At 50.0% G+C, this 24,891-nt stretch overlaps 1 protein-coding gene across 1 annotated transcript; it reads left to right on the forward strand.

Moving 5' to 3' along the window:
* Positions 1–13,304: 13,304 nt before the first annotated feature.
* On the forward strand, positions 13,305–13,748 carry LOC141021969 (uncharacterized). The gene has a single exon (XM_073497838.1). It carries the CDS (start codon positions 13,305–13,307, stop codon positions 13,746–13,748), a length of 444 nt encoding a protein of 147 aa, XP_073353939.1.
* The last annotated feature ends 11,143 nt before the right edge of the window (positions 13,749–24,891 follow it).

Below are 24,891 nucleotides of genomic sequence, written 5' to 3' on the forward strand. Positions count from 1 at the left end.
ATCCGGTACGGTGTACCACACAGCATCATCACCGACAATGGCACAAACTTCGCCAAGGGAGCTTTGGCCCATTTCTGCGCGACGCAGGGCATCCGGCTGGACTTAGCGTCCGTTGCCCATCCGCAGTCAAACGACCAAGTCAAGCGAGCTAATGGCCTCATCCTCTTTGGCATCAAGCCCCGACTGGTCGAGCCACTAGAGCGGTCTGCCAGCTGCTGGATTGACAAGCTGCCGGCTGTCCTCTGGAGCCTCCGCACCACTCCGAACAAATCAACCGGCTTCACCTCATTCTTCCTCATGTACGCTGCCGAGGCCGTCATCCCAACTGACATTGACTTTGACTCACCTCGCGTCACCATGTACACGGAGGCGGAGGCGAAGGAAGCATGAGAAGACGACATCGATCTGCTGGAAGAGGGCCAGCTGTTGGCACTCAGCCGGTCCGCCATCTACCAGCAGAGTCTGCGCCGCTACCACAATCGGAAGGTCAAGCCAAGATCCTTCCAAGAGGGAGACCTTGTGCTCCGGCTAATCCAGCGAACAGCCAGCTAGCACAAGCTCTCGGCCCCTTGGGAAGGCCCCTTCATCATCAGCAAGGCATTGGGCAACGACTCCTACTACCTCATCGATGCACAGAAGCCCAGAGCACGCAAGAGAGACGATTCAGGCAAGGAGTCGGAGCGCCCATGGAACACAAATCTTCTTCGAAGATTTTACAGTTGATTCGGTATGTACCACGCTACCTTTTGTATTAAGCACTAAGATATCGGGGCCCTCGAGGAGCACTCGAGGGCTACCCTCTTTATCTATATGATAAGTCCTATGCCTATGAATGTGTTATTTCATTTATTTTGCCTGGCACCGGGTTCGACCAGTCGGCCCGGGGGCTTGCCGCCTTGTACTATGTCAATGCCACCTGCAGTCGGACAAGTAGTGTGCTGGCACCTGAGCCCTCTCTGGCCACAAGCTGCATCTCGCAGAGCGACTGTCCGGCCGACAAGAGATAAAGGCAGGAAACGGTGCCCACATGAAAAATGGCTAAGGACTAAAGCATTTGCATAGGCCGAGCTGGCTCTTCACCTCGCCGACCGGCTGCTGAGCAGCAGGCCGGCCGGTTTCTAACTTAATTTGCTACACTCTACCGAACGGCTAAAGTACTTGCCTTTCCCAAACGGCCAAGTACTTGACCCAGCCACAGACTGCAGAGCGGCTGTCCGGCTAGCAAGATGGCAGCCATGGGAAGGCGACAAAGAAAAAGCCAAAAGAGTAGAAAAGCAAAACAAGCCGGAAATCGGCAAAAGATAATTTTTTTACCGCAAAAGGCCCTTGGCCAGCATTCAATGGAGTTTGAATACACCCCCAGCGGGTGGAACTGCGCAAACTTAACAGTTTTTGTTCAAGAGGTTACAAAACAGGGAAAGGAAAGATAACTTGGCCGCCTAGGCCAGAGGAGCAGCAGCCGGATCAGAGGGGTCGACGGAGGTAGAGGCTCCGGGTGGTGGACCGGCCGCCTGGTGGGTCTCGGCCAGGTCAGCATCGGCAGCAGTCAGCTCGCCGGCACTCCGCCCGTTGGTCGAGACTTGGTCAGGCTGAGCCGGCCGTCGTCTCCACCATCCAGCGCATCGTCTTCGCCGTCCTCATCCTCGTCCTCCTCCTCTTCGCCTTCATCGCTCGAGGCGATCTCCTCCACCGAGTCCTCGCCGCCTTCTGGATTCACCCCGAACCAGTTGGGCGGCACCTCGACGCCCGCCTCGTCTAATTCAGGGAGGAAGACGCTGGTGTCCGTGTACTCGGCGATCGCTGCGGCACGATGATAGAGCTGGGGCCTCCAACTCCTCGCCGACCTCGGCATGAAGAGTGGCCAGCTGGTCCAGGTTCAGCCCAGGGTACCACCCCTTGACGAACTCCAAGGCTCGGTGTGCACCCGCCCGGGTGGAGGAGCCTTTCCAGGCTTCGATGCGACCGATGGCCACCTCCAACCAGTCGAAGGTCCGATTGATGGTGCGCAGAAGAGGAAAACCCGTCCAGAGGGCGGAGACCACCTGGGCTCCGGCGTGCTGAAGACGGCAGAGAGCCCGATGCGCTGGATGGAGACAAGCCTGGATGGCAAGCATCTGCTCGGCAAGGGTCCGAGGGGCGTTGGGCGCGATCGTCGCACCAGCCAGCCTCCGCTCATCACGGCGAGCCTCGACAGCTTGGCTGGCGCCGACGGAATAACCAGGGAAATACTCTGCATAAGAAGAAAAAAGAAATATGAAGCCAGATGTCGGTTCATATGGCAAGTCGGCAGGCGGAAGAAAGAGAAGGACAACTAACCATCGAGGAGGTCCTCGATTTCGCCGTAGCCGTCCGACAAGGCCTTCTCCTTCTCGACCCAGTTCGAGCGTTGAGTCTCGAACTCGGCCTGAAGGGCCTCCTCCGCGTCCTTGAGCTTCTGCAGCTCCGCCTTGTGCTTGTCCGCCTGGTCAGCCAGATGCTTGGCCAGGTGGTCTCGCTCTTGCTCCACCTTGAGGCGCTCTGCCTCCTTGGAGCGCAGTGCGGTTTGGTCCTCGCCCAGCTCCTGCCGCAAGCCGGCATTGGCTCCTGCAAAGACAAGAAAGAAAAGACAGTTAACAGTCAACAAAGAAAACAAGTAGACACCGGGAAGATCCGGCCACACTGCTCAGCAGTCGGCCCGAAGCTCGGGGACTACACCCAGCGGGTGCGCTGACGCGCCCCCACGAGAAAGGGAGCGGAGTGCTTACTCCGGCTCTCGGTCAAATCAGCGGTCCGCTTGGCCAGATCCTGGACATGGGAGTTGAAGGCGGCCGCGCGGATGTTGTGGTAATCCTGCAACAGAGACAGCATAAGAAAGGAAGGAATTAGCACTCGGAACTGACCTTCAAGTTCCGAGCCGCCTGCTCAGCAGCCGGCCCGAAACTCGGGGCCTACACCCAGTGGGTGCGCTGGCGTGGCCCCACGGAAGACTACAAAAATTAAAAGCAAAACACAAGGAACATACCCGGACGGCGGCTCACGACGCCAAGAACGTCTTCGTATAGTCCTTGAGGGCATCACCTTGGGCCTGAAGTAGGGAGTGGACCTCGTGCGTAGCCCTCTTCGGAAGGCCCGTCCCGCCCCCAGTCGTCCATTCTCGCGGGATGGCACTAGTGGCCTCCCCTTCTGGGGCCGATGAGTTTGAGGCCCCAACCTCCTGCGGCCGTGGCGCCGAAGTCGCCTTCGTTACACGACGGCGCACCGGAGTACGGGCCACCGGAGTCGCCCCCACCGCCAGCTCGCTGCCGACTGGCGGCGCCTGCGGTGCCTCAGGCCGACTGGCCTGAACGTTGACAGTCGGCATGGGCGGGATCGCGTCCACCCTCGACATGCCGGCGCCGCCCCCCTCTCCCTCCGCGACCGGCTGCTCATTGCCCTCCGCGACCGGCTGCTCATTGTCGGCTGCTCCAGTCGGTGCCGGGACCCCTGGCGCCGGCGGCATGGAGCGCAACGGGATGAGGAGCTGTGGAGCCTGGCCGCGTGCGGCTGCCTCCGCTTGCGCCTTGGTGGCCGCGCCTGCCTGGGCCTTGGTCGCCTCCTCCTCCCGGGCTTTGGCTGCAGCATCGGCCTGGGCCTTGGCTGCCGCGTCCGCCTCCTCCTGCGCTGCCTTGGCCGCGTCCGCTTTCGCCTGCTCCGCCCTCTCCTTCTCCTCGCGCGCCTCCCGCGCGTTCTTCTCCGTCGCCTCCCGGAAGTCAGCGAGTGGGTCTATGCGGTGGGCGTTGGTGGAACCATCCGTCCCCCTGATGATGGAGGCGGAGGCCGATCGCTCAAGAGAGAGCGGGGCTCTGCTCACACAAAACAAGAAGAATTCAGAAAGGGTTTGCGAAAAAGACATAAAAAGGACAAAGAAAGAAATGCTCTTACGCGGATATTGTCGGCGGCTGCCTCGGGGCCCTCTAGAACCGGGCCGCCTTCGCGGCGGCTTCCTCCCACCTGGTCGCCGCAGCCGAGCCCTTAGGCTTCTTCGGCCGGCCGCCGTGCAGCTGCGTGCCAGCCCGACGCTTCGGTGCGCTGCCTGGTGCGGGCGGCGCAGCTGAGGAGCTCGCTCCCGCCTTGTTAGCGGCCGGGGGCGGCACGGCTCGGCCTCTTCCTCGTCATCATCCGGCCACGTCTCGAGCCCCTCCTCCACCGGAGCCGCCTGTCGCGTCGTCTTCCTCCAAAGCGGCCGCTCCCAAGTCGGGGTCGTCCGCGTCGCTGACCACTCGGTCCGGCAAGTACTCCTGGCCTTGTGCCAGGGCGTCGGCTGCCGGCTGGGTCGTGAAAAGCTGCGACATGTCCGACTGATCAGTCGGCAAAGAAGAACTCGGCAGAAGAAGAAAAAACCAAGAAAAGAAAGAAGAGTCGGGAGCTTACAGCAGGAGGCGGACGCGCGCGGGAGTATGGCCGCTTGCCGAACTGCCAATCCGACTTCGAGAGCTTGTAGTTCGCGATCTCGTTCACCATGCGGGCCACCTCCATGGCCGGCATCTCCCGAGTTGACAGCCGGCACGGGTCTCGGTGCCCACTCGTCTGACTGATCAGATGAGGATGGCCCTGGAGAGGGAGAACCCGGTGTACCACGAAGGCGGTCAACAAGTCGGAGGCCTTGAGGCCCTCCGAGTCCGTCACCACCTTGAGCCTGGCGACGACGGCGATGGAGGCGGCCGACAGATGCTTCGGCTTGAAGGTCCAGTTGGTGCGCGGCTCGGCCGGTGGGCCGGCTTCGTAAGCCGGCAGGTTGATGAAGTTCGGCGCTGGGTTGACGTTCTTGACGTAGAAATATGACTTTTGCCATAGCTTGACCGACTGTGTCAAGCTAATGGACGGGAAGCAGTTCCCGGCTCCTGGTCGTCGCACCGCCACGAAGGCTCCGCACTGAGCCGGCGTGTCCTTGGCAGAGGTGCCAAGTTTGGTGTAGAAGAATTCTCCCCACAGCTCGAGAGTGGGGAGAATGCCGAGGTAGCCCTCGCACAACGTGACGAAGGCCGACAGCAGCCCCACCGTGTTCGGTGTCAGGTGGTGCGGCTGGAGGTGGTAAAACTGAAGAAAGGAGCGGAGAAAACCACTCGCCGGCAGGCCGAAGCCCCGAAGGAAATGTGAGCAGAAGATGACGCACTCACCTTCCTCCGGCGCCGGCGAGATCTCCTTCGCAGGCGGGACGCGTGCTTGGACGTAGCCCTCGCCGGGCAGCCGCTGCGTGTTGCGGAGGTAGGTGATGTGGTCCTCGATGACATTCGAGCCATCCTAGTCGCCGGCTCGCTCTCGCGCCATGGAAGCATGGGCTCGACGAAGCGATGGCGCTGCGAAGAGACTAGGCTTGGTGACGACGGGCCGCGACAGCACTTCAGCGTGGTGCGGAAGTGCGGTGGCGGCAGAGAAGAGAAGAGGGAGAGCGGGGCAAAGGGAGAGGAGGGCGCGCGTGCTAGTGCCACCCCCCTCCTCCCCCTACTTATAGCCCTGGGCTGCGAAGCCGAGGGGACGGGGCGTGGGGATCGTGGGATTAACTGTGCCCACGACCCCACATTAACCGCGCAGTAACGGCGTGGAATAATCACGCCACGGAATCCCAACCGTTTGCCTCGACCGCAGCAGATCCGCGCGCGTGCCGAGGCCCGGTGATGTCTACTACGCAACCTTCTTCTTGTAGACGTTGTTGGGCCTCCAAGTGCAGAGGTTTGTAGGACAGTAGCAAATTTCCCTCAAGTGGATGACCTAAGGTTTATCAATCCATGGGAGGCGTAGGATGAAGATGGTCTCTCTCAAACAACCCTGCAACCAAATAACAAAGAGTCTCTTGTGTCCCCAACACACCCAATCCAATGGTAAATTGTATAGGTGCACTAGTTCGGCAAAGAGATGTTGATACAAGTGCAATATGGATGGTAGATCTAGGTTTTTGTAATCTAAAATATAAAAACAGCAAGGTAACTAATAATAAAAGTGATCACAAACGGTATTGCAATGCTAGGAAACAAGGCCTAGGGTTCCTACTTTCACTAGTGCAAGTTCTCTCAACAATAATAACATAATTGGATCATATAACTATCCCTCAACATGCAACAAAGAGTCACTCCAAAGTCACTAATAGCGGAGAACAAACAAAGAGATTATGGTAGGGTACGAAACCACCTCAAAGTTATTCTTTCTGATCCATCTATTCAAGAGTCCGTAGTAAAATAACACGAAGCTATTATTTCCGTTCGATCTATCATAGAGTTCGTACTAGAATAACACCTTAAGACACAAATCAACCAAAACCCTAATGTCACCTAGATACTCCAATATCACCTCAAGTATCTGTGGGTATGATTATACGATATGCATCAGACAATCTCAGATTCATCTATTCAAACCAACACAAAGTACTTCAAAGAGTGCCCCAAAGTTTCTACCGGAGAGTCAAGACGAAAACGTGTGCCAACCCCTATGCATAGGTTCATGGGAGGAACCTGCAAGTTGATCACCAAAGCATACATCAAGTGGATCACGTGAATATCCCATTGTCACCACAGATAAGCACGGCAATACATACATCAAGTGTTCTCAAATCCTTAAAGACTCAATCCGATAAGATAACTTCAAAGGGAAAACTCAATCCATTACAAGAGAGTAGAGGGGGAGAAACATCATAAGATCCAACTATAATAGCAAAGCTCGCGATACATCAAGATCGTATCACCTCAAGAACACGAGAGAGAGAGAGATCAAACACATAGCTACTGGTACATATGCTCAGCCCCGACGGTGAACTACTCCCTCCTCGTCATGGAGAGCGCCGGGATGATGAAGATGGCCACCGGTGAGGGTTCCCCCCTCCGGAACAGGGTCCCGATTGGTTTTTGGTGGCTACAGAGGCTTGCGGCGGCGGAACTCCCGATCTATTCTGTTCCCCGATGGTTTTAGGGTATATATATATATATATATATATATATATATATATATAGGCGAAAGAAGTCGGTCAGGGGAGCCACGAGGGGCCCATGAGGGTGGAGGGCGCGCTTGGGGGGTAGGCGCGCCCCCTGCCTCGTGCTCTCCTCGTTGATTCCCTGACGTGTACTCCAAGTCCCCTGGATTGCTTCCGTTCCAAAAATAACTCTCCCGAAGGTTTCATTCCGTTTGGACTCCGTTTGATATTCCTTTCTGCGAAACACTAAAATAGGAAAAAACATAAACTGGCACTGGGCTCTAGGTTAATAGGTTAGTCCCAAAAATAATATAGAAGTGTTTAATAAAGCCCATAAACATCAAAAACAGATAATATAATAGCATGGAAGAATCAAAAATTATAGATACGTTTGAGACGTATCACCCGGCAATGGAGGGCCCCGGCCTGCGGTGGCATCCCATCGTGCGCGTGGGCTGGCAGGCGGCCTGGCCGGCTGGCACCACCTGGCGCACGAATAGCTGGCGGCAAGCCTAGCGCTAGGCTACCGCGCCACCTGGTTCCCGCCGAGATGTTTCAAAAATCACCAAGCGGCCCGCCTGATCGTGTCCGGCTTCTGGCAGCCGGCGCTCCGGAGGACGGACGAAGCAAGACCAATGAAGACCTCAGAGTAGGAAGCCGCTGAGACCCCTCGCCTTTTTCAGCCGCGGCGCCCCACCAGCTTCGGGGACTACTGTCGTAGTAATTAGCCACGGGTAGCCTCATCAGCTCCCCATGGCTTTTCAAGACATCAGGGCTGGCTGCGCCCCTCAGGTATCAAAGACCAAAGCGCCGCCTTCTCGCCGCCGGCTGGTCCAAGCAGCCGGCTGCTAGAAGACGGCAAGGCCCAGAAGACGGCCTCAAAGTGGACCGACTCCTAGCAGGCGGCCTCTAGAGAGGCCGGCTCCTAGCAAGCGGCCCCAAGCGTCCTTAGAGTCTGCCTCCACATAAATGCAATGAGACAAGGCATGGCTACATCACGCCTCGCCCCCCCTCCCCAATCTAGGGCCAAGCGTGGCCACAGTGCATCGTACCAGACAGAGATCTCCCGTCCGGCGCGGCACTGTTGCCATGCTGCCCATGACATCACCCCTATCACAGGGGGCCATGCTCCCACGACGGGCTGTCGGTACGGCTCGCAGGCTGCGGGCCCCACCTGACGGCGAGAAGCTAGAGAGCGGCCATCCCTGGCCAGTCAGTTCAAGGGAGGCCGGCTGATGACCAAGTGGCCCTCCCCCTCCTGGGGATTTGTGCACCATTAACCAGAAGAGACGAGAAGCGGCTACAGTGAACGCCCGCCAGGCGGCGGTACTGTAGCCACGCCTCCCCCGACAAAGCATGCATCATTAGTAGCACGGCTACAGTGCTGAGCAGCCGGCAAGACCCGCGGGCGGCGGATGCGGCCTGTCGGCCAGGTACGAGACAGCCAGCTAGGCCCACCAGGCGGCGGGCCCCAGCGGTCGGCGGAGAAGCCGGCCACCATAGACACTGACGACCGGGTCCTACGCCTGGCCAGATTACCTTTGTACCCCTAGGGGTAGGCCTATATAAAACGCCCAGGGCACCCATGCAAAGGGTTCAGACGCTTGTTCTCACACACACCCATATAGAGAGAGGAAGCTAGGGCTAGCCTTGTTCTTCTTCCCCCTCTAGAGAAACAGCTCAAGGAGCAAGCTTGTAGCCACCATTGTTGCTTGAGTGATCATGCGGAGACCCCGCAGAGCAGGACTAGGGGTGTTATCTCCTAGGAGAGCCCCGAACCTAGGTAAAGTGCGCCGACGTTCGTGTCTACGCCATATCCCGTTTCCAGGCACCGACGACGTCTTACTAGCTCCCACCATGATAAGCCATCATTTGGCATATGTCGCACCAAACCCCCGACAACACCTCAACTTTTCCATGGCACCGAGAGCTTCTCCTAGTTCGCCCAAGGCACCTTGCATTGTCCATTGCATAAGAGCAACTCTAGCAGACCCCGCATCCTGTTGGCCCGTAAAACTCGTTTGCGGTTCGCGCAAAACCGCTTTTGCGGGCTGGCACAGATGCAGACCCCCCAAACGGATCCGTAAAAAAGTATATTCGTGGAATATACCTTTTTACGGGTCGGCTTTGTGGGGTCTGCTCTTTGCACCGCTGTATCCCGCATATCATCGTCCCACAAATATCAAATCCAACATAATTCAACAATCGAAAACAAACTGAATTATTCAAATCAAACATAATACAATAACCATCCGCATTACAAAACTTGTCATGAATACAAATACAAATGAATACAAAAATTAGTCATTGTCCAGCCCTTTGCCAATGGTGCTCAATGAGATCCTCCTGAAGTTGAAAGTGTGTGTCTGCATTTTCAATCTTCTTGTATGTCTGAAGAAAAGCTCTAATGCGGTTTGGGTCTCTAGCTGGTTTGACACGGCTACCCACATTGTCGTAAAAGAATTCTAAGTTCATTCCTCTCTCATCTTCAAGAATCATATTGTGCAGGATAACACAACATGTCATGATGTTCTTCAAGGTTTTCTTATCCCAAAAATGAGCAGGGCCACGGACAATGGCAAACCTAGATTGCAAAACACCGAATGCTCTTTCAATGTCTTTTCGGGCTGCCTCTTGCACCCTTGCAAATTCACATTGTTTTTTTGTTTTAGGTTCTTTGATGCTCTTGACAAATGTGCACCAAGGAGGGTATATACCATCTGCAAGATAGTATCCTTTTGTGTATTCATGCCCATTGATAGTGTAGTTGCAAGCAGGAGCATCACCACTAGCAAGCCTAGCAAACAAATGAGACCGTTGCAACACATTGATATCATTGAGAGTGCCCGGCGTACCAAAAAAGCAATGCCAAATCCATAAATCCTCGGATGCTACGGCCTCTAGCACAATTGTTGCATCACGAGACTTGCCACAATACATTCCTTGCCAAGCCTTGGGGCAATTTTTCCAATTTCAATGCATACAATCAATGCTACCTAGCATGCCAGGCCAACCTCGCCTCTCATTAGATGCCATCAATTTCTTTGTGTCATCTTCATTGGGTGCCCGAAGATACTCAGGACCAAAGACACGGACGATCACTTTTGCAAATCTACGCACATACTCAATTGTGCTATCTTCACTAATGCGAAGATACTCATTGGCATAGTCAGCCGGAACGCCATATGCAATCACTCGCATAGCTGCGGAGATTTTCTGATACGCACTAAATCCCTTTAAGCCCGCGGCATTCCTTCTTTGAGTAAAATACCGGCAATTTGCCTCGCAAGCTTGAACAAGTTTCACAACGAGGGATCGGCGCATTCGGTACCTTCTCCGGAAGAGGTGCGGAGGATATGTAGGATTCTCCGCGAAATAGTCTTGCATCAACATCTCGTTCCCAAGATGGCGATTCCAAGGAATGCATAGACGCCCGACAGTTGATCCTCGCCTCCTCTTCCGGTGCTCGTCTTCATTCTCCTTCACGGCAAGCGCCATGACTAATGTTTGCTGCCGGAAGGTCGCAAGCATGGTCTCAACATCCGAGTCGTCCGAATCGGACGAATCGGAGAGCAAGAACTTCTCGCACGGGCTCAACTCCATCTACACGCATACCGGCGCGTCAATCAACTACACAGCTTGCAAAATTCACAAAAAAAAGGACTAACTAGTGGCGGGTGATCCCAGGCGGCGACGAGGGGGCGCGCTCGACGGTGGCCGATCCCCGGCGGCGCCGACGACGAGGGGCGGCTCTTCTCGCCGGATCCGGGGGGGTCGGTGCAGCGGCTCGGCGTGAGAGGGTGTGGGGCGGCCCCGCGGCGTGATTCCGCCCGCAGATATGGCCGGAATCGCCGGCGGCGGGCAGGCGGAAGCAAGGGCGGGCGGCGGCGGAAGGAGGGGGAAAGCGCGTGGGGCTGAAATGTCCCTCCCGCCAACTGCTTCTCTCCGATGCAGGGCACCGCAGCCGCGAGGGGAAAACCCGCGTTTTCCCGCGTTAGAGTCGGGATTTTGCCGCGCCCCTCAAAAAATTTTACAGGCCGGGACGGGATGCGGGGTCTGGTGGGGCAGGTTTTCCGGCCCGTACCCGCATTTTGGCGGTTATTTTGCGGGTCAGGGGCGAATGCGGGGTCTGCTAGAGTTGCTCTAAGTCCCACCAGAATTTTTCCATAACATAATTACAGAAGTAAGCTGCTTGAGGAACTTAGTTAAAGAAACACAGTTCACGGTGTAGGCCAGAACAACTTGTACCACAAATTTACTAGGATCGCCTTTCCTGCCTTAGAAGCCTTTGACCCTTCCACCCTAGTCCACGACAACGTAGTGATCCGCTCGTTCGTGTCGCGGTGGTAAATCCAGACGTCCGCAGCGCCACAGCTGAAGCTCTTTCCATCCGCAGTGTCACGGTTGCAGATCCACCCATCGGCGGCTGCGCGATGGCACCACGAGGACTGGATTGGATCGTCGCCGCCACCGACCTCCACCGAGGCCTTCGAATCTCCGGCACGGTGAGCTCCCAATCTTTCGCCACAGATTATATATTTTTCTATGCATAGTTGTTGCTTCTAGGGTAAGCGATTTTATGCTTATATGACGATTTTTAGTTGACGAGATTTCTAAGATTGGCCAAGTAAACCAAAAAGGAGGGAGTATAGTTAAGTTTTTGTTTTAGACCAATGATAAACTGGTAGCCTTTACTTGTATCATAGGCGTGGCTAGCTTTGACTTTTTGTTTTGTTGAAGCATAAACAAAATTCTTTAACTTGTGCTTGTCAAAGCAGTTACACCTTTAATGTAAAAAATTAAGGTGAATTACGTTATCTGAGGTCTGAATCTTTGTCTCTCTTCTAGATTATATACCTATGTGTTGACCCCTGAACATAATTATGTCAAATATAACCCAACAAGATCTAAATTATTATTTTTGCTTGCAGTTGCTTTTTGGTTTTAGTTGCATTGCACAAGAAAAAATTAAGAGAAGAGACACTAAGCTTTGCGGAAATGAATGATGTATGACTATGTTTATTTGAGCGATTACTTTCAATTTCATCACGTGACAGGTTAAGTAATACGAAAATCAAGGAGTGTTTCATATGACTATGATTAGTAAAGGCGAGTACCTAAAAGAAAACATTAATATCCCTAACATACAAAATGATGGCGGTTATTCGTACAAAATTGCCTGTGGCAAGAAGGGTATTGGAAGCAGGACAAAACCGCATGTGTTGTCGGACGATATTGGAGGTAGTTTCCACAACAGCCGACTCTGTGCAGAGTATTAGCGAGAGTATTAGCGACATAGGCTTTGAGGCGGAACTGAAAACAGCCGTTGGTCGTCTGTGTACAAGAACCGCTCGATTATGTATACTTGTGAAACTAGATGATACTCCATGCGTTGCTGCGAGAATATGTTGCAATATATTTCAATAAGATTTGATTGTAAGAAACATTTGAATTAATAGTATATGAAAAAAACTTAGAATATATATTATATATTGTATAGTTGAAAATATTTGTTGAATATAGGTAGTAAAATAATATAATGGATTTCCCCATGCATGTTGGGTGGGCCTTCGATAAGGTGGCATATGTGCATGGCTTATGTGTGTATGTTGAAATAAAAAGAATTAGGCGAACCAACCTGTAGTTGGATGGTTAGCGGGACTGTGGTATCCCCAGCCCACCGGAGTTCAAGTCCTGGTGCTCGCATTTATTCCTGGAATTATTTCAGGATTCCCGGCGATGTGCATTCAGTGAGGGGAGACGTTCCCGTCGACGACGAGGTGCCTATGTTGACTTCGTAAATTTCAAGATGATATATCGGCTTAGTCTTTCGGAGGTGCTCATAGGGGTAGGGTGTGCGTGTGTGCGTTCACAGGAGGGAGTGTATGCGCGCGTATATGAGCGCTTGCGTCTGTACTGTATTCAAAACAAATAAAAAAATCAGTGAGGATTAATTAATAATAATAAAATAATTCTCATACATGTTGCGGTGGACGTTTGATGATGTTGCATGTGTGCATGTGTTATAAGATAATAAAAATAATGAGGATGTGAACTATTGACGTAGATAGGATAATATGTTTTCAATCTCATATTATGGTACGTATTGATTATGCAGATTTGAGGAAGGTTTAAATATGGCAAACTATGGAATGTTTGACTAGGCCAAAATTAAGTACAGTTTAATTGGACGATATATTTAGCATATTTGGTGAGCTGATTGATGGAATGCTAATTGGAAACAAAATAAATGCAATTAAAATACGATTGTCTTTGATTTCGTTGGGCAGCATATATAATACCCGGCCAGTGCCTCAGTCTAGACGTACTTCCCCATTCCTCTTCTTCCTATATTGATACAATTTGTAAGCAGCAACGGTTAGCCATGGCCATCCAGCATCTGCTCCTCATCGTCTTCATGGTTTACATCCTCCAAGCGGCCACCTCCGACACAGCGTACGACCTTTTGGCGAAAAACAACTTCCCGCGGGCTCTCTTGCCTCTGGGCGTGAAGTCGTACGTGAACCATGATGGGGGCGCCGTTGAGGTGACCCTCCCCGCCTCCTGCGACTTCAACGTTACGGTTGCCGGTGGATCACACAAGATTCGGTTTGACAGTATAGTCAGTGGGGTTATCCGGCCCGGATCCATTACCCAACTGGGCGGCGTGAGGATACAGGTGGAGTGGGATTTTCTTGCATTCCACACGGTTCAGTCGGTGACAAGCTCAGATTTACTGGTAGTGAGCATGCGGCCACGTTCGACCAGTCCTTTCCGGTTAGCAACTTCGTGCAGAGCCCCAGGTGCAGCTAAGGCTCTGATCGATTAGGGATGCATGCATGCCTTTCATATAATGTATCCAACATGCATGCGTCTCTGTGAGTCCGTTGCCTTATGTAGAGTGAATAAACTGATTGTGTAATAAGTCATGGTTTCAAGATCTAATATTATTGTGATGATCAGAATTTTTTTTTACCCAATTATTTCTTGCAAGATATTGCAACGGGTTCCCCCTAACCATAGGAACAAGAAATTCCACATGATATACTCTGTCGGAGTCTTGCGAGTAACTAGAAATAACCTTTGAACTACATAGCATCGGATGCCGTTTGGAAAAAAAAACTATCCAATGGTGTCCGATGGATTGTCAAATATCGTAGGGCTTACAGTAAAGATAGTAGCTCAATCTTAATGGGTAATATTAGGTATACGTTGCAAAATCAACACATGTGACACTGACATATAAATAAGCATTGTAATGTCATTGTGCAAAAAAAATTGTCTAAGTAGAACATTTTGTAAGATATTTGAATAAGCGGGGCAGCATGTATGATTTCTAATACTCCGTAAAGAAATATAATTAGGCGCCAAATGTGTTGATGCAGACGCAGATTTTCGAGAGGGGTGTGGCGTGGTGTTCGGGGTGGTGGAGCGGCGGCGATGGCAAAAGAGAAAGAAGGAAGGAGAGAAAATAGGGAGGATGGAGTCGCCGGGTCAGGAAAGGGTTTTGGGTGGGCCTGGGGTGTTGGATTCGTACGTTTCGTGTGTCCGGACTCTCTTAAACCTCCCCCACTTTTGTCTTCGTTTTGCTGGAGAATCGCGCCCGTACCGTTCCGTGGGCCGATAAAGGACTGCGTCGGACGTCTTCCGCGGTCCGGAAAGCGCGGTCCGAATGGTTACCCGAGGTTTACGGGTCCGCCTTGGAGATGCCCTAACATTTAATTAAAATCATACAAAATATCGACGTCGGTGACAATCACATAATTAATGCATAAATAATATCCGCCGTAATGCATGCAATTAGCACCATGCCAAATAATATCCGCTCTAATCCATGCAATTAGCACCATACCAAATATCTCAACTTCTAATGAAGCAGTTGGTAGTCTCTATTTCAGGTTTATTTTCGTCCGGTTAATTTTTGGTAGGTTTATTTTCGTCACACCTCCTTCCACTGGTTTTTCTTTACCGTGACCCGGGTTTCCCTAACCCAGCCGCGATCTGCCTTTGGTCGCCTTCTTCCATCCCTCACGATAAGAGATCGGCACCTAGGGTTCATACCGCGCGCCTCCGTTTCCCCCCGCTGCCACCTTGCATCTCAACCGATGACCAGCCTCTGCCGGTCTGCCTAGTGGCCAAGCCTGCCGCGCTAGGAGCTCCGCATTATCTTCGTCCGCCACCATGATCTCCACCCCCCTCGAGATCGAAGCCGCCCGAAGCAACCCGAAGACTCCAGGGCGTCCAAACCGTATAGGTTGCTCCGCATCTGCCTTCTCGCCATCATGGTCGCCTTTTCCCGATGGATCCGCCGGCCACGACTCGATGACCACAGGGCATCCAAGCCCTTCCGCCACAACGTCTATCTCATCCTCGTCTATGCACAACCACACCGCTCTCTTCCCAAGATTTGCGCACCAATGGCCAACGACGCAGGTATCAGTCGAGATCACCCCGAGGGCTAGGAGATCACTGACCCAAATATACACTCGACGTGACGCCTCCCTTGCTCTCCTCATGGCACCACGCTCAGCAGACGGCATATGCAATTCATCATGTGTGTGCATGCTCAACATGTCATTGCACACTAAGTGGTCGACAAAATGTCAGCCTACAATATCTTATTCAGTTATACTGTTATGTTCTCATAATTAGTTAAGAATCTGATGTTGTACACTCAACACAGGTTGCAGATCTCAGAATTGGGGGAGTGTTGTGTGACCATCGTTCCCATGCTGGTAACCTCCTATGACATGATTTTTTTTTTTTGTTTAGGTATTCCCGTGGTTCTTCTACATTTATCATACATTGCACTAAATGTTCTCTATATTAAGTTATCTTAGTGTCAGTATTGTGTCACGTCTAGAAGTTTTAGAATGTCCCCCAATCGATTATCGTTGGCTATGGGTCACTACAAAAAAAATACACTTCCGTGATGATACGTGTTTGTCACAGTAGGTCACGTTTTCTGTCATGCATGTACATCCATGGCAAATTTATAACAGAATCAAGATAGTCATACCTGTGCTGTCGTAGAAGTGTTCCATGACATTACCAAAATTATCATCACGGAAGTGTCCACTTCCAATCGCGCGTCACAGAAGTGATTTCGTCAAGGGTGACCGACACGTGGCATCCACCGTAACGGAACGCCGTTAAGCTATCGGGTCCGGTTTTGGATCCGATAACCCGTTAACAGCCCCGACCAATGGGGATTTTCCATGTGTAAAATCATCATTGGTTGTAGGGAACACGTGTCGGCTCGCCGTTGAGACAGATGTCATCCACTCATTGGACCCAAAGCGCCTATGATACGTCGACACGTGGCACGGCCCAACAGAGGCCCATTCCTGTGAAAAGGCCGGCCTGTTTGACTTGGTCAAAACGTGGCGGGCCGGCCCACGGCAAGCCTGTTAACGGCATGTTCGCATATAGCCCATTTACAGCCTGCTAACCCAATGCCCGTTTACGGCCTATCCGAATTAGGCCCAGTAGCGTCATCTGGGCCGTCCAATATAATTCCAGCCCGTTTTAACTTCCGGCCCATGTATGGCCCATGATGTCTTTCAGCCCATATGAGGACCTTAGTAACCCTCGGCCCATTAACGGCCCGTGGTAAAACTGGCTCGTAATGAACAGTGTATCACTTTATACCCATTAACGGCCCATTATTCCGTTGGGCCGTTTCCAGCCCATGTTATCTTTCGGCCTTCTCAGGGCCCATTTATTACTGGGCTCATTTCCAGCATTCGTTTACTTTCGGCCCGTTACTGTCATTTTCTGCTTGTGGGCCAAATTCAGCCTGTGGTTACAGTCGGCCCGTTTATGGCCCGTTAAAACGTTGGGCCGTTTTCATAGCGTCGTCAAATACGGTCGATTAACGACGGCCCGTTATGGTTGGCCCATGAATGGACGATTTCAACTCTAGCCCATTTACGACCATAATGTGGTTTGTTATTGGCTCATGTTTGGCCAACCGATCATACGGCACGTAGAAGGCCCATTTATGATACGGCCCGTAGAAGGCCCATTGTGTCTACGCCCCGTAGAAGGCCCATTGTTTCTACGGCACTTAGAAGGCCCATTGTTTCTACGGCCCGTAGGAGGCCCATGTTAACTACAGTAAATATGTAGCCCATTGTTAATGTGGCATAGTTTTAAAAAAATAGGTTATTACGACCACTAGCAAACCACTGAAAAAGAACTGCACTGACTACAAGAAAACAAATAAACACGACAATAAGGAAATAAATAAGCAAGCAACTTACGCCAGGCTATCACGGCTATTACACATATTACATCCACTGGGCATCAAAGTTCGCCACAAGTGCAAATATAGGGAACAAAGCAGCATATAAACGCCGCAACAAAACAAGTCCAGAACTGAAACCACTTCAGAAGAGCTCAAGAAACAATATCCTGGGTACCCATAATGCTGGCAAGATACTTAGCAAGCTTATTAATTTTCTCTTGTTTGGCGCTTAAATCCTCCAGCACTTGATGTTGCACCAAAAAGTATGCATCTGAATTCTGCAGGGACTTCCTCAGTCCTTCGACTTCCTGTCGCGTAACATCTGATCGATGTCTTTCAACTTGAAGTTGAGACTCAAGAAGCCGAACTGATTCAGGCAGCGAGTTCGAAGAGCTGGTGCCAGCAGTAGTAGCCAGTAACTCGAACACTACATCAAGACAGGACTTTGGGGTTGTCTCAGTGTCTTCAATATAGTTTTTATCAGTTTCCTTGGAGAACAACAGGGATGTCTCACTATCTTGAACCTTATCTGCATTACTTCCTTTACCATTGCATAACGGGGTACTCTTCTCCAATATTTTATCCGCGTTCTAAAAGAGAAACAAACAAACACATCACAGGTTTACAATGTAGTATATGAAACTCATTTTGGTAAACCAGTTCAGTAGTAAGGTGGACAGGATAACAGCATGAAACAAACATATATCTATGTAGTATGGTCACTGTATGGTCTATATCATTCTAGTTTATGTTGCCAAATCAAGATAGATACAGTTCGAATCATAACTATTTAAGACAAAGCAGCATAGACAGAATATAAGTGTGGAAAACTACACAGCAATAACAACACTTGTAAGGTGCATGGCATGAGAACATAACTGTTTATTCAATTGAAACTGAAATCAACATAGAGCAATTTACAACAGCAAACACGTTAAAGAAACAGGTTTAAAACATACCTGTTGTGCCATTGGAGTTTCAATTGCATCCTTCAAATTTGAAATTAGTTGGTATGAGTAAATACAGTGATGCAAGAGCAAAGTAGTATGAACCATAGCTACGGAACCTGACCTGAGAACAATTCTTCTTCTGCTTTAAGCGTTGACTTGGGGTTCGGAGTGGTGGTTCTCGTGCTTTGGGCACTGCAGTTGCCTTACTAACTGATCGTGTTTGGGTGCTCTGTGGTGGTGACGATGCTGTGTCAACTGGAACTGGGTTACTATCTGCTGGGGTTGGGGTTAGAAGGGGTGTAGCTGGTTCTCTGTCCAACTGGGTAGGGGTACAATCTGCGAGAGTCTGGGTTATGTGTGGTGGGGTTGGTTCTTGGGCAAGTACAACCGTGGTTCTATCTGCATCAACTGGTAGCACTATCTTTTCTGAAGACTGTGTTGTTACTCCCTTAGATACTGCCATCACCCTCTCCAATTCAAAGGGCTGATAAACAAGAAAAGTAATTGAATGTACAGACATTGTATGATAGACAGGTGCAATGGATAGTGGGGAATAAAAGAGGGCATGAAATAGTTCACATTTATGTTTTCTAACCAAACAGGATAGCATGACACAATTTCACATATATGATGGCTAACTAAACAGGATAGCATGACCCAATTTCACATTATGATGGCTAACTAAAAAAGATGGAAAGACACAGTTCAAAATATGATGACTATGTAAACAGGATGACATGATATAACTATATGATGTGTTTATTAAATAGGTTGGCATGCCATAATTCAGATACATGCCACCTATGAAAACATGATAGCATGATATAATTCCCGAATAGAATGACATAATTCAAAATATGATGACTATGTGAACAGGATGAGATGATATAACTATATTATATCTTCAGAAAATGGGTTGGCATGCCATAATTCAGATACATGCTGTCTATGTAAACATCATGGCATGATATAATTCAAATATATGATTTATGTACTAAGGAAGTGAGCAGAGGGCAATCGCATATATGATGTGTCAACTAAGGAGATGGCATTCAATATCGTGTATATGATGTAAAAACTAAGCATTGCAATACAACATATGCATGATATGAGTAATATAACCCTGCCAAGTTTGAGCATACACCTCAGGGGGATAATAGGACTGGTCATCTGCCTCTGAATCCTCCTCTGAAGAGCTATCTGTAACCAGCAAGATATCTGCTTCACCAGGTAGCATTGTCTGCTCTGAAGACCTTGTTTTCACTCCAGATTTCTCCATCACCAATTCAAATGGCTGATGCACAGGAAGAGCAGTTGAATATACAAACATTGTCGACAAAAGCAACGAGAAATACAAAAAAAGGACGACATGATATAATTCACATATATGACGCTTGGCTAAACAGCATGGCATTGCATAATTCACATATATAATGCCTTGCAACAAGATAGCATTGCATAATTCACATATATAATGTCTTGCAACAAGATGGCATTGCACAATTCACATATATGGTAATTAGACACTAAATAGGTGGCATTCACACAAATCATGTCTAAACTAAGCAAATGACATAGCAATGCAAGATACCATATGCACGATATGAGCATCATAACCCTGCCAAGTTAGAGCATGCACCTCGGCGGGGGGGGGGGGGGGATAGGACTGGTCATCTATCTCTCAATCCTCCTCTGAGGAGCTATCTGTAACCAGCAAGACATGCGCTTCGTCAGATAGCATTGTCTGCTCTGAAGACCTTGTTTCCACTCCAGATTTTTCCATGACCGTGCCGAATGGCTGATGCACAGGAAGAGTAATTTAATGTACTAAAATTGTTGACAAATTTAACACGTAATAAAAAATGATGTCATGATATAATTCACATATAAGATGACTGGCTAACCAGGGTGGCATTGAAAAATTCACATATATGATGCCTGGCTAAACAAGATGGCATTGCATGATTCACATATACGATAAAGAAACTAAACATATGGCATTGACACAAAGCATGTCTAAACTAAGCAGATGACATCTTTGATGTATACAGTAAGCAATGCAAGGCACCATATGCATGATATTACCAACATCAGCATGCCAAGTTAGAGCGAAGACCTCATGGGATAAACAGGAGTGGTCTTCTGCTTCTGAATCCCCCTCAGAACAGTTATCTTCCTCTTGATTACGATCCGAAATGGGTGGAGGGGGCTGCCTTTGCGCCCACCATGGAGCAACGTCTGCATGAAATTTTATTGCCACGCAAGGCTTGTCTCTTTTTCTCTACATGTTCAGTTCCATTGTGTATAATAACTGACATGCATAGGAATAAAACATAGTGAGATTATGTAAGGAGTGCATGCACAAATCCAGAGTGATGGTAGCAAACTGTGGATAGACCCAAAACAAATGATAGCAGGCAAATAATAGCTTTAGTTAAAAAATACAGATAATGGCTCCTTTAATGTTTGTTTGCACCCAACATGAAACTCATAGTAGACACCCGAGATTAACCAGATAGTAGACAGATAGTACTGATTGCTGCCCAAATATGTACCCCACAACCATTTAAAAACTCAAGTTTCAGCATAAGTTTGGACCTGAGTCGGAGTCTAATAGGTGAACACGACAATAAAGTAGCATGTCATTATATTAAGCGATGCATAACGTAAGGAGACACGAAAGAGTGTGACCTCTCTTGCGGACCCGTGTAGTCCTCAAGGTCATCTGCTCAGTTGATGATGGTAATGCAGTTGTCGTGGCTGCCAGCGGCGGGGAAGAAGATCTGAGGCAGCGAAAGACAGTCTGGAGAGTGGATCCCTGCTGTAGTGAACCCTTCCGTCGTTGGAGCGGCTGAGCTGGTGTGGAACACAGCACCGCAGGAGCAGGACAAACCACACAAGGTTTTCTTTGACACATATCTGTAACAGAAGTAATTATGTAAGGGCTTGTTTGAATTTGAGGATTCTAACAATGCAGGGATAGGAAATAGACAGGAATAGGATAGGAATGCACGTGCAAAACAGAGAATTTAAAAACACAGGATTTCTGCCAATCTGGGTGTTTGGTTCACAAGAATTGGAAGATCACAGGATCCAAAGAAGCATGGTGAGATTAAGTCAAACCACAAGAAGTGTACAACCTCTTTGGCAAAGCCATGTCGATCTCAGCGTGATTGGGTTGGCCGGTGAGGATGCTCCGGCTGACTTGGCTGTCGGAGGAGGGGAAGAAGATCTTAGGCGTCTGGAGATGGAGCCTGAGGTACTGCTCCAGTGTGATGGAGGGTTTCGTCGTTGGAGCAGCTCCGGTGAGTTGTACGACGCCCAGGTTGAAGTAGGACAAGAGAGACAACGTTAGCCTAAGTGGAATTCTAATAGCATCTCCAATAGATGACGTAAAATACATAACCACAAAGTGCTAGATGTATACATCAGCCGCTCATCTCTGAACTTTACTGTCGAAACTGAATTTAACTGTCGAAACTGAACTTAACTGTCGAAACTAAATTTTGCTATCGAAGCTGAATTTTACTGTCGAAACTGAATGCACTAGAGGTGAGGCTACAAGTCAGTCGACTGACTTTTCATCTCTGGTCAGTCGATTTTGCAACCGCTGGATACGAAATCAAGGGCCTGCAGTTCATCTTCAACCTCCACCCCCCTGAGCCACCAGCCACCACCGGCCAAACAGCCGCCCCTCGCCGCCCGCGGCCGGCGGTGCACCGCCCCTCGCCGCCCGCGGCCGGCGGTGCACCGCCCCGCCCGCCCCGTATACACTCCCCACCGACGGTCCGCTGCCGCTCCGGCCATCCCTGTAGCCCCCCCCCCATGCCGAGCTTTTTCTTCAGCGATCCCCACGCCACAGCCCCACCACCGCCGGCGACCACCGCCCCCACCCTGAACCCTAAGATAGATAGTGGGGTACCTCTCCGGCGAGCCCCCTCCCCGCTGTGGCTGGTTGTTCCTTAACTCCGGCGAGCCCCCCCCCCACGCCCTGAAAATCGACTGACCCAAAAGTCGATTCAGTCGACTGAAGTGTAGCTAAATCGGAGCAGCATCGCAAGCAAGAGCAAGAGGGAGAGCAGCAGCGCCAGCAAGAGCAAGAGCAAGAGCAGACCAGGCAGGGGACCGAGAGCAAGAGCAGAGCAGCAGCGCGAGCGAGAGCTAAAGCAGCAGCAGCTCCTACTGATCTGGACGTCGCCGCCGAGGGAGCGACGCCGTGGAGGAAGTGGCCGGCGACGCCGCCGTGGATGGAGCCGCGCCATGTCGTCTCGGGACCGAGCGCCGGCAACACCGTGAGATCGAATCAAGAAGAAAATGCGGCGATTAATGTACATCCTCTTTGGTGGCGCCGATTAGGCCGCAGCTTCATCCGAGGAAACGGTGATGCTGATGCTCTTCTGGTGGTGCAGGTGAAAACGATGGTGTGGGAATGGAGCTGGCGCGAAAGACGAGGGGAACGTCGGGGCAGCTCCTTGAAGGTGGAGGACGGGGTGGCTGAACCGGCGGGACCACTAGATCGACGACGGATCCTCATCCGGTACGGTGGATGAGGGACGTCGAGGTGTTGCTGTGGACGACATCGTCGGGGAAGAGGCCCTGGCTGGGTGGCGGACGGAGGAGGGTGTGGGGCTTCGCGGGTTTTGCCGGCCTCGGTGTACGAATGGGTGGGCGGATGGGATGGGAGTGGGGAACCATGGCTTAGGTACGCGCTTGTACGAAATGTGGGGTAAGTTATGAAAGTACCCCCACCGATTTGAGGCGGTTCTTTCGGTTCAGGGGTATCACGGGCATTTCACGTGTCGGGATTTCACAGGAGGTGGGAGTTTTCGCGCACGTTGTAATTTTGGAATAGCAAGGCGCGGGTTGATATGGAGGGAGTTGTCGGAGCACAACGAAACAAAGATATATCTTAAATATTCCCGGCTAACAAGGCGCGGGTTGAAGAGGCGGGAGTTTCACAGCACGGTAGACAGAGACGCTAGCTTGAAATTTTAGCATAACAAGGCGCGGCTTGAAATTTCGGGAGAACAAGCTTAACGTGTACCAAAAAAGACAATTTAGACTAGTATGATATACTACGTACAATGTGTTTAACACGCACAACACACACACAGACACCATTTAGACTAGTAAGGTACACGTGCATTGCACGCATGGGCAACCAAATTATGAATAAATACCACATTATAGCATGTAAGCTTTGAGTCATATATGCATGATGTAGATGTTCGTTTAATTCTTATAGTTCATTTCATTCAAAATCATCTAGTTTTTATAAGAAAGCTAATCTATTTTAAGATTCATGGAATTGTGCGTTGTAAGGCATAAAGTAAAAACAAATCATGTAGAAAAACATTTGTGCAATTCTGATACGGAAGATTCTAGAACAAAGAAGAAGTGCTTGTGTTTTGAGGTTTGTGCATTATGCTTAAGTTCAACCATAGAGTCTTCTAGATTGTACATGTGGCAAAATCTGGTGGAATCTAGATGATATCCAACGGCCAGTAGTGCTCAAATTTGCCAGCTCTGCACCATCGGATTAGCCTCATCCAACGACCATCTTTCAAAGTTAAAGTTATCCGCACACTATATAAAAAATAAAAAATATAATATATATATATAGGGGTATAGATATAGATATGTGATGCGAAAGCCACCCATCATCTCCAATTAGAATAGTGTGTCCATGCACGGATGCAATGTGGCCAAACGATGTCTGCCATCGGTATCTTAAATTCAAACCAATCTGACCTTGTTCAATTTGTATACATTGCAACATGCGCATTTCCAAACCACACCGCGCAGATCTCCGTTATATTCATGCATGCATGGGTTTCAAACATCATGATCTCTTATTCAAATATTTTAATTCAACTTTACATTGATTATGACCTCACCTAGTCTTTTACACCCACACATTGGTCTTCTCTTTATAATTGTACCACTAACTTTCTCTCGTGCATGCATGCACACACACTACCAGTCGGCATTATCCATCGCACACATGCAATCTTTTTCTTCAGGTCGGTCTCGCATGAAGGCACACACACACACACATCCCCCTCTCCATCATATCGGGCATTCTTTATCTCTCACATGCATGTGCAACGATCGATGTTCCTCTATGTGTGTGTGTGTGTAGCTAGGTCTTTCATAGTTTTCCACATAAACCGATCAATCTATATATCTAGTGAGGTCTCACCCTCTTTCCCATGTCCACATCGATCAATCTATACCTCTATGTATAGGATTACATATATAGCTAGTACACCCACATTAATTATATATCCAACGCCCCCTCTCATCATCCATGCCTTCCGCTTCATCTCTCAGACGCGTGCACAATGGCAAAAATAGGGGCAGCAAGGGCCCTGCCCCCCCCCCCTAACATCACTATATATCGAGGCTAATATGAATGTGATCATTAGACAATTGCTGGTAAAGATGGTTTAAGTTGATGAATTGGCCCTCCTCGTAAAGGTTTAGCAATGCTTGGCCCCCTAGCTCATGGGACATTTTTCATGGCTCCGCCACTGCGCGCAACAGCGCACGTTCTCGCCCCCTCTCTCTAAATATCGATCTCGCAGTTGTGCACTCCTTCATAGTCTCCCTCCACTCGGCCCCTCGCACCATCTTCTAGCCCCCCACCGGACTTTGCCACATGTACAATCTAGCAGACTCCATGGTTGAACTTAAGCATAATGCACAAATCTCAAAACAACAGTGGTTCTCCTTTGTTCTAGAATCTTCCGTATCATAACTGCCCAAACTTT

This window comes from Aegilops tauschii, chromosome 4 (assembly GCF_002575655.3).
Source record: "Aegilops tauschii subsp. strangulata cultivar AL8/78 chromosome 4, Aet v6.0, whole genome shotgun sequence".
Classification (NCBI taxonomy): Eukaryota; Viridiplantae; Streptophyta; class Magnoliopsida; order Poales; family Poaceae; genus Aegilops; species Aegilops tauschii.